At 40.9% G+C, this 13,560-nt stretch overlaps 1 protein-coding gene across 4 annotated transcripts in view; it reads right to left on the reverse strand.

The window, feature by feature from the left end:
* The window catches only part of PPP1R9A (protein phosphatase 1 regulatory subunit 9A), a 245,320-nt gene extending 232,340 nt beyond the window's left edge, over positions 1-12,980 (reverse strand). For all 4 annotated transcript variants that reach the window (XM_074984713.1, XM_074984711.1, XM_074984714.1 and 1 more), the window contains exons 1-2: positions 12,930-12,980; positions 9,011-10,680 (exon numbers count right to left, since the gene is read on the reverse strand). In XM_074984713.1, coding sequence (XP_074840814.1) covers positions 9,011-10,468 — 1,458 coding nt within the window. In that variant the 5' untranslated portion in view covers positions 10,469-10,680; positions 12,930-12,980. The remainder of the gene's footprint in view (positions 1-9,010; positions 10,681-12,929) is intronic.
* Between the last annotated feature and the right edge of the window lie 580 nt (positions 12,981-13,560).

Here is a 13,560-nt window from a genome sequence, read left to right on the forward strand (position 1 = left end):
GGAATTTGCGTAATGAAGTGCTGTGAATGCACCACAGCACTTCATTAGTAAACTCCCAACACCCTACTTACCATGCTCTCTTCGAAGTAGAGAGCTAGTGTGGACAAGCCCATTGTCTTCTATTAAAATTTTTAATGCAAAGTGCTACCAAAACCTTTTAACTTATTAATCATCTCTCAAATGTATTATGAATTGGCTGTTAGTCATCTTTTGAAATATAAATTGGCCCTTCCAACAGACACTCTTAAGTAGCATGCAATTAACAGTGTGCCTGTTTTATATCATTACTGGAAAAAAAGTCCACAGATGAAACGGTTAGCAATTCTGTACATTATATACGGTGATTACTTCTAACATTTGCAGTGTAGTGCAGTACAATTACAATGTACCATGTAAAATTACACTGAAATAATTTGACTTGGGTCTTTCAGCATGTGGTTTCAACTTCCTGCACAGAGTTCTAACTTCAACTCTTGTAAGTACTGAAGAAAAAAATAAGTGATAGGAATACATATTAACATGTTTTGGCCACAGTTAAATTTAAAAGGCGAGAGTCTTTTTGCCCCTACCGTAAGTGAATTTGGCAACCCAGCAAACCTTTTTTCCATAGGTTGTTTTGTACTTTATCTATAATCTTGGTTATTGATATTTAATTGCTAAATTTGACTTGGATGGATTTTTCCAGTGCTTTATATTTTTGCACTGCTAAAATGTTATTTTTAAATCTGCATCGAATTTGTATGCTCTCATACAATCTAAACACATATATAAAAAACCTTCAAACACCTCTTTTTAGATCTCTATTTCAATAATGGGAACATTAGGAAGTAGCAGTTTGGCTGGGTTTTATTAACAGGAAATCTATTAAACGGATACCCTCAAAGCTGGCAAACCTAAAATTAGCCCTACTAGATTTGTGACAGGTCACAGTTGTATACATGCATGCATGAAAATCATACTCTACTAGCTTTAAAATCAGATGAAATTCTGGCCCAAGATGGTAAAGCTTCTATTTTTTCACCAACAGATGGAAAAAAATAGAGAGAACACTGGCTGGAGTACCTTGGAATAGAAGAGCCAAGGCCTGAGCTCCCCTATATGCTGAAGGGCCCAAGCCCTAACCACTATGTAATGTTCCCCATGAAGACTAGTTTATGATCCAATACCGCGGTTTATTCCAGAATTCCCCAATCAGTCTTTGCTTGTTTTCATCCATTGTCAGAGAACATTCAGTGTCTGAATATCAGAAACTTAGATTTACAGGAAATGATTGTTAGGGTAAAATAAGGTAGGATAAAATAATCATAGTCATAATTCTGCCAGTTGCAGAACCAAATTCTCCATCACATCAATTTTACACTGGTGCAACTCAGAGAAGAATCAGGCCTAAAAGTGCACTACACCCTCCTTCCCACTGGAATAAGGGGCTTGGATGTAGACCATTTAAACTAGTGGTACCCAAACTTTTCCTTTCACACCTCCCTTACCAGTAATGGAAGTGTTCATGCTCCCCACCCCCCAACGCATCATTGCTGTGCAGCCATGGCTTACTCAGCAGAGGAGCTTGGGCTAACGGTGGCCTAGCCCTTTAGCTCACTGGTTCTCATCTGGAAGTGTTCGTGCCCACATGGGTACACAGAAGTGTTCCAAGGATACAGCAACTCATCTAGATTATTGCCCAGTTTACCAGGTGGATAAAAATAAACGATTTAAAAAAAAAATCAGATTTTTAATTTAAATTGGATTTTATTTTTAAAATCAATAAAACACCTAAATTTATCATTTAAAAATAACAGTTATAATTAAATCTCATCACAAACATGCTACACATACATTTACAGTCTCATACAACTGAACTGTGTCCCTAGTCTGTCCAGCCTAACTATCAGCTCTTACTTCTTCAAAGTTCCAGGCTTCCAATTTCTGTTTCTCAGCAGACTAAAAAGTAACATGTGCAAAAAAAAGCTGGATAGAATTGGTTTTGTTCTGTGCTTAGGTGGTAGTGAATCTCGGCCAAGCATGGCGGAGAAGTTAATTAAGACACTGTATTAAAGACAGAGACAAAATATATAGGAAAGGACAGAGGCGGCATAGAAGGGAAAGTGGAGCAGACAGCACACACACAGCTTCCTACATTCCCCCACGCACACACTTCTGCCATAGAAAAACTGTCATGGCTTCTGGGCATACGAGAGACCCTATCTGGGAACATTTTGAAGAAAATCATTCCCTGGGTTTTAAAAAAAAAGCGACAAGTGTAAGCAGTGTAAGATTGATGACGCAGGGCCTAGGTGCAAGAATGAAATATAATGAAACTTGCTCATTTGTGAGAAAATTAGGTGGATGAAGATGTGTACAAGGCTGACTGGATCAACTGGTACGTAATTTAAATAATACACTTTTCAATGCACTATTCTTTCAGAGTGTCTCTAAACTTGTTAGTATGAGTGTGATTTAACAAGCAAATTCCCAAACTGTTTGATGTGTAGGATGTTACTAGAAAAAACAGAGAGGTAGCCATACTAGAAAAAAACAGTTTATCTTAGCTAATCTTCATGGCTTAATCAGTTAGCTCTGTCACCTAAGTATACACTACAGAAAGCTGCAGATAGAGAAATCAAGAGTTGCCATTTCACAGAGTGCCATTTTCTTCCTGTATAACAATAAGCTCCCCTTAATTTGGAACAGCATGGCCACAGACGATAATTGTGATGACAAAAGTCTATCTCCTATTTTACTTCAGCTCAACTCAGCTTTTCCAAGCGAATCCCATTCTACACTTGCTTACTCAAAAAACATTAAGTGCTAGTGAGTTCAATAGGGCTTATGCCAAAACTAACTGCACTCTAAGCACAATCAGTCTTAGATTTTTGGGTAACTTGATTTAAATCAATGATTCTTTTTGTGATTTAAATTGTGATTTAGATCACTTGGATTTAAATCAATCCACCCTACTAGGTTACAACAGGCTACAAAACAAGCATTAGTGAAGTTAGTATAAATTAGTTTCATACAATGACTTGTTTATACAGCTGTACAATACACTGAAGTGCAAGTACAGTATTTATATTTTGATTTATTTTATAATTATATGGGAAAATGAGAAATCAAACAATTTTACAATAATACTGTACAGACACAATTTTGTATTTTGATGCCTCTTTTTGTAAACTAATAGTTTTTAAGTGATGTGAAACGTGGGGGAGGACGACACACAAGACAAATCAGACTCCTGGAAGGGATACAACCTGTCCTCTTCCTGACTGCTGAGAGCCAGTGCTTTAGCTAACAGGTATTGAATTTATTTTTCATGCCCTAGCCAAAAAGTCTGCTCAATTTTGGCAGCACTGAATAACTGGATACTCCTGAAAGGCAGTTGCAGCACATGCAGTCATATACAGGGCAAGGTCAATGCATCTCACAGCTCCTGTTCCTTTTTGCGGCATAAACACTTGTTTGAAAGTTATTTTCTTTTTGCTGGCAATTTTCAGGACAGGGACCAAGCCTTTGGTGCACTGACAGCAACTATGACAATGAAGCTCGGAACCTAACTGATGCCTCTGTCTGCTGTCTTGAGCATCACTACGCACACTTCAAACTTCTGCCCACCTTCACACTCTCCCACAAATCCTGCCTGGTTAGGAGCATAGGACCAGAAACTCCAGTCCCTTAAGGCTATGGTAGGCTTATCTGATGTGTTTTTAAACAAAGTTTGAGCAGTGCAAAGCAGCCCTAACACAGGCTTAACTAGCTTTCCCACACCAGAAAGCAAACATAGGTGATACGGCTGTAGTCCAACAAACACACAACAATCTAGAGAGGCTGAACTGGCCTTTAAAAGCTAAATAGTCCTGGAGCTAAATTAATTTTCACTTGGGACTAAATGACAACCACACAGTTTCAGAACTGGGGGGAATGCTTTGTGCAGCTCAGGATATGAAACATAGTGTCCACAGAGCATTTAATTGCACTGGCCAGGTAAACTACTAGAATACCCTTGCACACCACAGCAGAATTTCCTGTACCTCAAACTCTGCACACGTTGCTCTTTGCAGCTGGCTTCTGGCTATTTTGTTGTTCTGCTTTGCAGATGAACAGGACTTTGTCCTTACTCTATTTAAATTACTGGGATTTTATCTATTAATTTTATTTTCTATATTACAGCATTTCCCAAAATGTGAAACATGTCCCACTGTGGTGCAAAGAACAGGCAGAAGAGCCACAATCCTCTAACTTGTTCCTCATTTTTAAAGTATTTTTGAAGTCTCTAGCTGCTAAGTTTGGAAAATTCTTGAAACAGTGACCCAAGTGTGCCTAATTTAGCAACATTTACCTGAATGCCAATGAGGATAGTTTAAATCATTGGCCTTTGAACTATTTCATCACTCACCACAACATAAAGAAAAGGACAGGAAGTACACTGTGAAGTTTGACACACTGTGCTATCATTGGACTCTCATTTGGGGCAGTCCTTAATGCTACATTTCAGGGTTGTGTGCAGGAATGGTTTCAGTTTCTTGAAGAGAAGCTCAACTGCTTAACAGTTCAAATCAGCTATGTTGGGGAGGAGGCTGTTAGTAAAGATTATATGGTATAAGACGTCAAATTAATGCTGATTTTGGGCAACTAATTAATAAGCTCCCCTCAGCAAAAAATTGACATTACACAGACTGAGCTATGAGAGTATTAGTTGCATTTTAAAGATGTGAAAAGTAATGCACAGAGCGATTACAAGATTTACCTAAGTACACAGAGCAGTCACTGACACAACATAGGACTCAATGGTACATCTATAATATAGTGAGAATTGTAGCACAGATACAGTCTACACCAAAAGAAAGAAGAAACATCAACTCCCCAGACAACGTTAGCTATACCAACGAAAGCACACTTCCACCGATACAGCCGCATCGACGCTGTGTATTATGTCGGCATAGCTACACTCAGGGCTGTGGGTTTTATTCATACCCCCGACTGATGCAGCTCCCCCAATACTACCCTCAATTGTAGATCAATTCCTCTGACCTACCCACATAAAATATTTCTCAAATGTATACTAAAAGTTCACTGATGCACAATGGCTTCTGTACAGAGCAGGTATGCTGCCCCCTCTACTGCTCCCTTATTGGTCCACAGGACTGGCAGGGATATGAAGCTGGCAGAGGATGGGGATGAAAAAACGAAATGGAGGCCAGAAAAATCACATTTCCATGTTACCTACACGGAAATATTCTCCTTCCAACTTCCCTTCTAACCCGCACCCACCAAGCATGGCAACATGTCCAGGTAGGCTGCGACCTACTTCCCCTAGCCCAAGGCCATGCTCTTTGACATCTCTGTGAACGTCCACACTGAAATTAAAAACTTGTGTCTGGCCTAAGCAGGCTTTTAGGACTCAGGCAGTTTCACTACAATGCAGAGTTCTGGGCGTGGGCAGGAGCCTGGGGTCTAGGACCCTATCAGATGGGAGGGTCCTAGATCTCAGGCAGCATCCTGAGGCCAGACATCTACACCACAAGGAACAGCCCCAGAGCCAGAGTATAATCTCAAAGGGAATTCCAGCATGTGCTAGAGGGAAGAAGGGAGAGTAAGCAAGCAGTATTTATTTTCCAAAACTTTTACAGTAGTTCTGGCTCTTTATGAAAAGCCTTCCCACGGGTTCTCTTCCTTTTTTTCACATGAACAAGAAACATCACAAAATTTTTTGCAGATAGGACAAAAAACAACTACACAGGGTTCTCTTAAACCATATTCTCCTCCACGTGTACTTTCCCAGTGCAGTTTTTACCACAATTTTACTCCTCTCCACAGTAGTGGATGCTCAGGGCCAAAATAAAGAGCAACAGAAGCTTGTCAGGGAATGCTTTATAGTAACAATAATGGTGATAAGATTAGTAATAAAACTGAAATATTGGAACAAAGCATTTAAGGACAACATGACCCAATTCTGCTCCCACTGCAGAAGTTTTGTTACTGAATTTAAATGGTCTATGTCCTATTTCTTCAAGGTCAAATCAAAAATGTCCCTTTCTAATAACCGGTCATAACCGAAAGTAGAAATTTCAGATTTCTGAAAATAGCTAGCAGAATGCAGCTTTCTCAGATAGCCCACTACTGCACACACACCTTTGTCAATGAAGTGTAAAGTTTACAGATGTGAGAAAATAGGATCAAATATAAAAGGAAAAACAGACTATACACAGTAGGTTTTGGGGTTTTTTTGTTTTTGTTTTTTTAATGTCAACACCCTTTTATCACTTACAAATATATGGCTTGAGAATTTTCCCCCCCCCCAGGAACAGCAATCATTACATAACATAGCTATAAATAACACTATCTGAACATAACTGAAATAAAACTTCTCTTTTACAACAGGTGTACGTATCTTAGAGTTCAAATAACAGGAATATTTTTAAAGTAATCATGCTGCCTTTCTCAATTGCATGAGACAATCATTCAGGACCACAGAGAGCCCTATAGCTCACTATAGTAAGATTTCTAAGACAGGAATGGAAAGAATGAAGAACATCTAAAGAAATTTAATAGGTTTAAAAATATAAAAAAACAGTGTTTGTCAACTGTGAACATGTCCTTTGCTATTTTTGCACAATGGATTATCTAGAGCGAGAATAACATTTCCATAATTTGTAAATTTTCCAGGAAACTAAAAAGTCTTGCCTATTAGAACACCTAGAGATATCCCCAGAAACCCTTGTAGTAGGTTACCCTCTTTACCATATTTATAACAAAACTGGAATAGAAGTTAGCTAAATTACGTAAATGATCTACAGTAGTATAACCTCTTGAATTTGTATTGTTGAAATCTTTGCTCAAAAAATTAAGTGCAAATAAGGCATTTGCAAAGCAGATCTCAGTATAATGTCTTTTAATATTTTGTTATTAAGGTGGTCTTATTCATGGAACCACGAGTACAAGGTAAAGGTCTCTTTTACATTTACAAGGCCAGATTCTGCTTGCTTCATTCACAAGTAATTTACAAAATACAGTATTAACATGCTTGACAGGGACACACACTGCACAAGTTTCTTTTAACCACATTATTAAACCCTTTAAATTTTAAAATGTGAACTCATTTTTAAAATCCTGTTGTTTCTTTCTATTGATGTTCTTAATTACTTTTGACATCTTTTGCAACTCAGACAATAAAAATCAATTAAGTCAGTTTCACTTTCAGATTCTTAATGATCAGTGTTTAGGTTTCAACCATGGGAGAGGAATGTTCATTTGTTTAAAACAAAAGATTGCACTGATATTTTAAAAACACATTTATGGAAACACTTCTATTGGTCTTATATATTTTTTTCATAAGTGCATTTCAGTTTGAGAAAAATTTAATGACTGACACTTCACTGTCACATAGCAATGTCTTGATCAAATTTGCTCAGTCCACAAATAAAAAAAAAGAGACTTTTTTTCTACATGACAACATTGCGAATTTATCCTAGGATGTGAATACTAAGACGTGTTCTTCCTGACTCTTGTATCACCATCAATATAAATTCATTCCACCCAAATACGTACCTGCTTAATCCTATTGCATTCAATGGGGTTCAAAGGTCTAACTGCAGGACCAAATTCTGTCCTGTAATATGTCTTCAGCCCCTTCAGTCCAACTGAGCACTGTTTTCCTTTTTAAGTAGCAATTTACACTAGTAAAAATGGGCTTTAAATGCTCCCTTTCTAATATGGTAATGTTTAACATTCACTCTTCACAGCTATATGAATGACTATACAAATGACTATACAAGGGGGAAGGCAGTGGAAAAATCAGACGCATCTTCAATGGGACTGAATACATGTACCAGGGGACAGAATTTGGTCCTGTAACTGGAGTTTATCCCATCAACACAGGTAGTTTTCTATGAACTACAATAGAATGCAGGTCACTCTAGTGCAGCTGGAGCCACAGGGATAGGACAAGTTGTGAAGTGTTTATTTTTGACACTAAACTAAGTAATTGTAGTCTCAGAATACACAAAGGAAAAAGATGAAACACACAAGGGGAAATCATTTTTACAGTATCACTTTTCAGAAAAGAATTTTACTTTACTTTTAGTCATCATCAGTCAAGTATTTGGTTCTTTACAGACAGTCAGGTGTGCCAAATAGCTTAGTGTTTTTTCAGTGTGGATAGATGTCCATTGGTAACTACGATGAGATTATGAAAGGCACTTTACTGGCAATCTATGCACAATTTAGTCCTGATTCTGAGAGCTAAAATGCTGCTGCAACTAGCCACTGTGTCCCCTACTCTTTCCCCAACTCAACATACTTAAAAGCAGTCCACATTCTTATGTGTTTTGTTCAACAGCATTTTTACATCATCTGTTTCAGTGGACTGACCTTTAAATTAACTTTAGTGTCTATGTCATCATACGTAAGACACTAAAGCTTGTATACTAATAACTACTTTACTTATTCACGAAGACTGAATGGTGAGGAAGCTAGCAACTAAATGTTACTGATGCTGATAAATAAGATAAATGATCTAACAATACTAGTTGATCACAATTGCTGATCAACAGCATGTTATATTTCATACCCTACAATATTTCACTCCAGTAACTTTAATTCTTCACAGATGTGCTTTAAAGTGAGAGCAGCTGTTTGGAATGCAGAAGTTATTTTTAATTTAAAAACAGTACAAATATGTTAGTCACAAAATGGACAACTTTTATATTTCACCATGCTATTTATAAAGTCCTATAAACCAGAAAGCATATGTTCGATTACACAGCTTCACAAACCTAAAACTTATTTTCTATTTCTGCTGGTTTAGTCAACCATAAAATAGACTAGAAAATGAGACAAGGTCATCAGAAATCTGTTTCCTTTAAATCAATTGAAATTACACTCACTTGCCAGCTACAACAACAAAAATGTCTCAAGGACTTCTGCAATCTTTTCAGAACCAGATTCAGCTGTCAAAAATCTACCCGGAACAAAATTAAGCTCAAATAAGACTCAAGGTTGGGGGTGGGAGATTTACCTTAATTGGAGCACCGCTAAACTTAATTTTTCTGTTTGCTGGAATTTCATCTTCATCTGGCAATCCAGTAATTTCAGAATATTCCATATCAGGTTCGTAATAATTATTTTCATCACTGTCATCTTGATCCTCCTGTTCCGTTCCGGTCTCTCCCCAGTCAGAACTATACCTTGATCGCACCCTGTAGACATTATAGTCAGCATGCATATATACATGAGAACTCTGAAAGTTATTCAAGTCTTCCTGGACTTCCTTTCCACTTGAATCATTATAGCAGGGCTCAGTAGCATCTGAAACTGCATCTGCTGCAACACCAACACTTGCTACCAATGGTCTTGGTATTTCTGCAGCTCCAGTGCTCTCTGCATTTTGGGAATGTTCTGTCTGCTGTAAAGAAACTTCAGAATCTATTTTTTCTTTAGTCCTGGTACAGGATTCTTCAGGCTTTTCCCTGTTAATTATGCTGCCTAATTCTTGTTTAGTTTCTGCAGAGGTATCTACAGTATCATAACTTGCTTCTTTATTCTTTATTTCTTCATTTGTTTTTGACACGGGCAAAGTGCTTTTACAAGTTTCTTCTCTTATTGTTGAAGACGTGTTATTTTGCTGAAAGGTCTCAGCAGATACTGAACTTGTAGTTTGCTTGTCTGGTGAAGACCAGGTATTAGCATCTTTTAAGGGACTGAATCCATCAAGGTTTGCAACAGTGGAGGAGGACAGATTTGCAACAGTGGATGACAGGTTTAGCGGGTAGTGACCAGTTACAGAATATTCTTCATTGTTTTCTGGCTTTTCTAAAATGATTACACTGTGTGAATCAGAGTTTTCAAATACTGCACTGAGCTGACTCACTGTCGGAGAGACAGCCTCTGTCCTTGAGCTAAGACTGTCCAATGAATCAGTGCTGCCTCTATTAGACTTTGAGCTACACCACTCATCTTGGAGTTCATTGGAAACTACTCTATCTTTCTTTGGGGAATAGCGATTGGAATGTCCCATTTCATGAACATTTCGTTCAAACATCTTTCGAGTTTCAGTAAACTTGTAATAGGAAGGGCCATCATGCATAGTATCAAATCTACTAATCCTTTCTGAAACTGAAGACTCTAGTTTTACAACTGAACCATCTGTCTTCTCCACAAATTCTTTGGGCCGAATTCTTCTTTGAGGAGACAGGGGACCACCTTTCCCTCTGGTTTTAGGAGTAACTCCAGTGCTCTCACTGGGCTCCATGCCCATCTGCATAAATAAGTTTTTAATCCTGTTGACGTTTGAGCCATATTTTCTCCCCCTGCTCTGCTGAGAGGCCTCTCCTTCCTCTTTCGTTTTTTGGTCTCCATCTGATTTAGGTTTGTCAAAGGTACTTTTTAGTGCCTGGAATTCCGTTCTGTATGCATTCCTGTGAGGAGAGGCACTTCGGAGGGTTGATCTTTCTCCTGAAGATTCTGTTTTCATCATCTTTACCTCAGGAGTGCAAAACCAATGTACATAGTGACTGATATACCACTCTGAGTGAGTGAGATTCTGGTTCAGAAGAAAGGGCCTCTCAGATGGCACTGGTCTCCATCAGAGCCATATTTAGTAAGTGTTCTGACAGATACTGTCTAAGCAACCGTGACACCAAACCAAGTGGCAAGACTGAAAGCTCTTCAAATCAATGTAGATTTAACCTGCAAGAAAAAGTACAACTTTTAAAATTAAATCAGGCATTTGTAGGTCTTCAAATCTAATCAATGACTGCTTTATCAAAACTGAAGTTACCATAAAACACATACAAGGATTCATCCTTCACACAGCATCATTACCAAAACCAAACACATGTATATTAAAATTCTAAAGCAGACCCAATTTGCTAGAGTCAACAAAAAGTCTGAAAAGGTGTGTACACTCACATAAAGATAAACTTCCTTTGAAGTAATAATTACAGTAAACTCTTTCATATCTGGAATTCTATTACCCAGAACTCCCAAATAACCAGCATTTTAACCAAAAGTAATTTTAGTTGCATTTTCCAAAGGTACATTATAGTGAAAGTAAATACAAGTAAACACAGCAAATGCAGTATAAGTTTACAGCGTACAATACTATTGTTGTTGGTAAATAAAGTACGCGCCTTACATTTTTATTTGTTTCTTAATATCTAATTTTATTTTTCTTTAGTGTTATGCACGGTTAGTTATTCCTCTCTCTCTCATCCAGAATATTTGCATATCTGGCAACTTCCCAGTCCCAGGGCTGCTGGATATGAAACAGTTTATTGTATTAACACGCCACTACGAGACAATGAAACATGGCAGTTTTGCGATATTCATATGTATGCTACAAACATATTATAACTTAAATGTGTCTAATACACACATTATAAAGAATAAAATTACAAGGAAAATGATGTTACCAATGTTTCATTGAAGTCAATTTTTTCCCCACTGGAGATAGTAAAGGACAAAATAAACAGAACTAAAATCTGTGTTATTGTCTGGGCACGAAATACTTCATGCAAACATGATGACTGTGGTTCTCTAAATTGCTAACATTTTCAATTTCACCTAGGTTTTCTCTGAGCTACATAACAATATGTTTGAATGGCATTTTACGAAGAATACAATAATTCAACATTGGAACAGCAGCTTGAAAGAATTTTAAAAAATGCCCCCAAAAGGTATAATTCTGTGTTTAAAATAGTGAAGTGAAATTTAGTAAGACTTACCCCCTTTCCACTTGCTGTATTATTTTAGCACAGCAAAGAGCACAGAAACGTCTAGCCTACTGCAAAAATGGAGCTACAGGCTAAATCTCTCAATCTTCAGGTCACACCTGCTTGCCCAGAATCATCAAACCAAAAAGACTGTTTTAAATCTAATAAACCACATGGAAAGTTCCAGGATGCACCACGGTGAATTTGGAAATTCTCAGTTTGGAGTAGAGAAGGCTCTGAGTGGTCTTTAAGGCAAAGGATGAGAACTGGGTCTGATTCCAGCCCGAACATCACCTCAGAGAACTGCAAGGGAACCACAGGTGACAAACAGAAAGCAAAGTCTCTCTGATTAGTATCCTCTGTTTGCTCTTTTTTTTCTCTGAGCCTACCACTAACTGCTGCAAGCTGCAGATGCAATGCATGCGGGATGCTGTGCTCCTCAGCCACAGGGAGGAATGCTACAACACTGCAGTCACACCTACCACTTGAAAGCAGGAAGATTAAGGATCAAGTACCTCACACATCTGTTCTCCAGTCTTTAAGCCTGAGAGGTTACTTTAGAGTATGCAATATTATGTGGCTATTAATGCACAATCCCCTCTCGGCCTCCCTGAAAGAGAGCATCCCGAATCTCCAAATTCAACCCCTGCTACCTACCCATGCAGAAGCAGCAAAAGGTTGCACACAGCTGTGATTCAAATCCTGTGCAGAGGGGCTGAAACAATTAGTATCGAGGGAATGCTAGAGCCACTGAACCAGACTGTACACCCTGTATATGACAGAAATCACTTGACTCCAGGGGATGGTGCTGCTGCCCCAGGAGTCCCAGTTCCAGCGCCTATGCTGCGGGTCAGTTTTAAATGCACAGTTACGGAGAAGGGCATATTGAGTAGTTTTCTTTCCAAGCCACCATTCATTCCCCGTCGCGGACGCCAAGGCTGTCGCACGGATTACGAGGCACGCCTAATTTAAGGTAAGAGGATCCTGTCTGGCGTCACCGAGCAAACCCTTCCGAACGGGGAAGTGCGCCAAGAACCGGTTTCTCCGGCCTCCCCCGCCCCCAGCGTCCGGGCCCAGGACCCTACCAGCAGCAGCACGGGGTGATCCAGGGGCTGTAACCCGCCTCCCCCGAACACAACCCCCCGCCCTGGCTCCAGCCCGGGGGGAGACCGAAGCCAGCGGCGCCCTGAGTCCTCGCTGCCCGCGGCGCGCTTGGCCCCTTACCAGCCTGGCTCCTTCCACCTCCCGCGGCTCCGGGCGCGCTCAGCGCTGCGGCGCCGCCAGCCCACGGCTCCGAGAGGCAGAGCGCGGCGGCCGCCCCCAGCCTGCCAGCGGGCAGCAGCCTCCGACGCCGCGGCTGCTGCTCAGCGCCATTGCAGGCAGCGGCGGCCGGGCGCCGACACGCTCCGCGCACACGGGGCTGCGGGGGGGGGAGCTCCCGCTCCCGCCCCCGCCCCCGTCGCAGCGCCCCCCCACCCCCTCCCGCGCTGCTCCCCGGGTCGCGGCGGGCGGAGCGGCTCCCCGCGGGGGTGCGCTGCCGAGCAGGGTCGGGTGACAGGTGTCTCACCTCCGCGGGAGCTGCAATGGTGGGTGCCGCCGGGGGGGGGAGGGAGGTAACGAGCCACGCTGCTGCTGCTGCCGCCGCCGCCGCTGCCCGGGCGAGGGGCGGGCGCCGGCCCCGACCCTGTGCAGCCCCGTGGCCGCCACCGCAAGCCCCCCCGGGCGCGCCGCTCCGGGCCACGGAATCAGCCACCGCCCCCCCGGCCTGCGCGCAGGTCACTTCCTCCTGCCGCGCGCGGGGAGGCGAGTCCCTGGGCCCTAGTCGTGGCTCTGCCCCCGGCCGGGGCGCGGGAAG

This window comes from Carettochelys insculpta, chromosome 2 (genome assembly GCF_033958435.1).
Source record: "Carettochelys insculpta isolate YL-2023 chromosome 2, ASM3395843v1, whole genome shotgun sequence".
Lineage (NCBI taxonomy): Eukaryota > Metazoa > Chordata > Testudines > Carettochelyidae > Carettochelys > Carettochelys insculpta.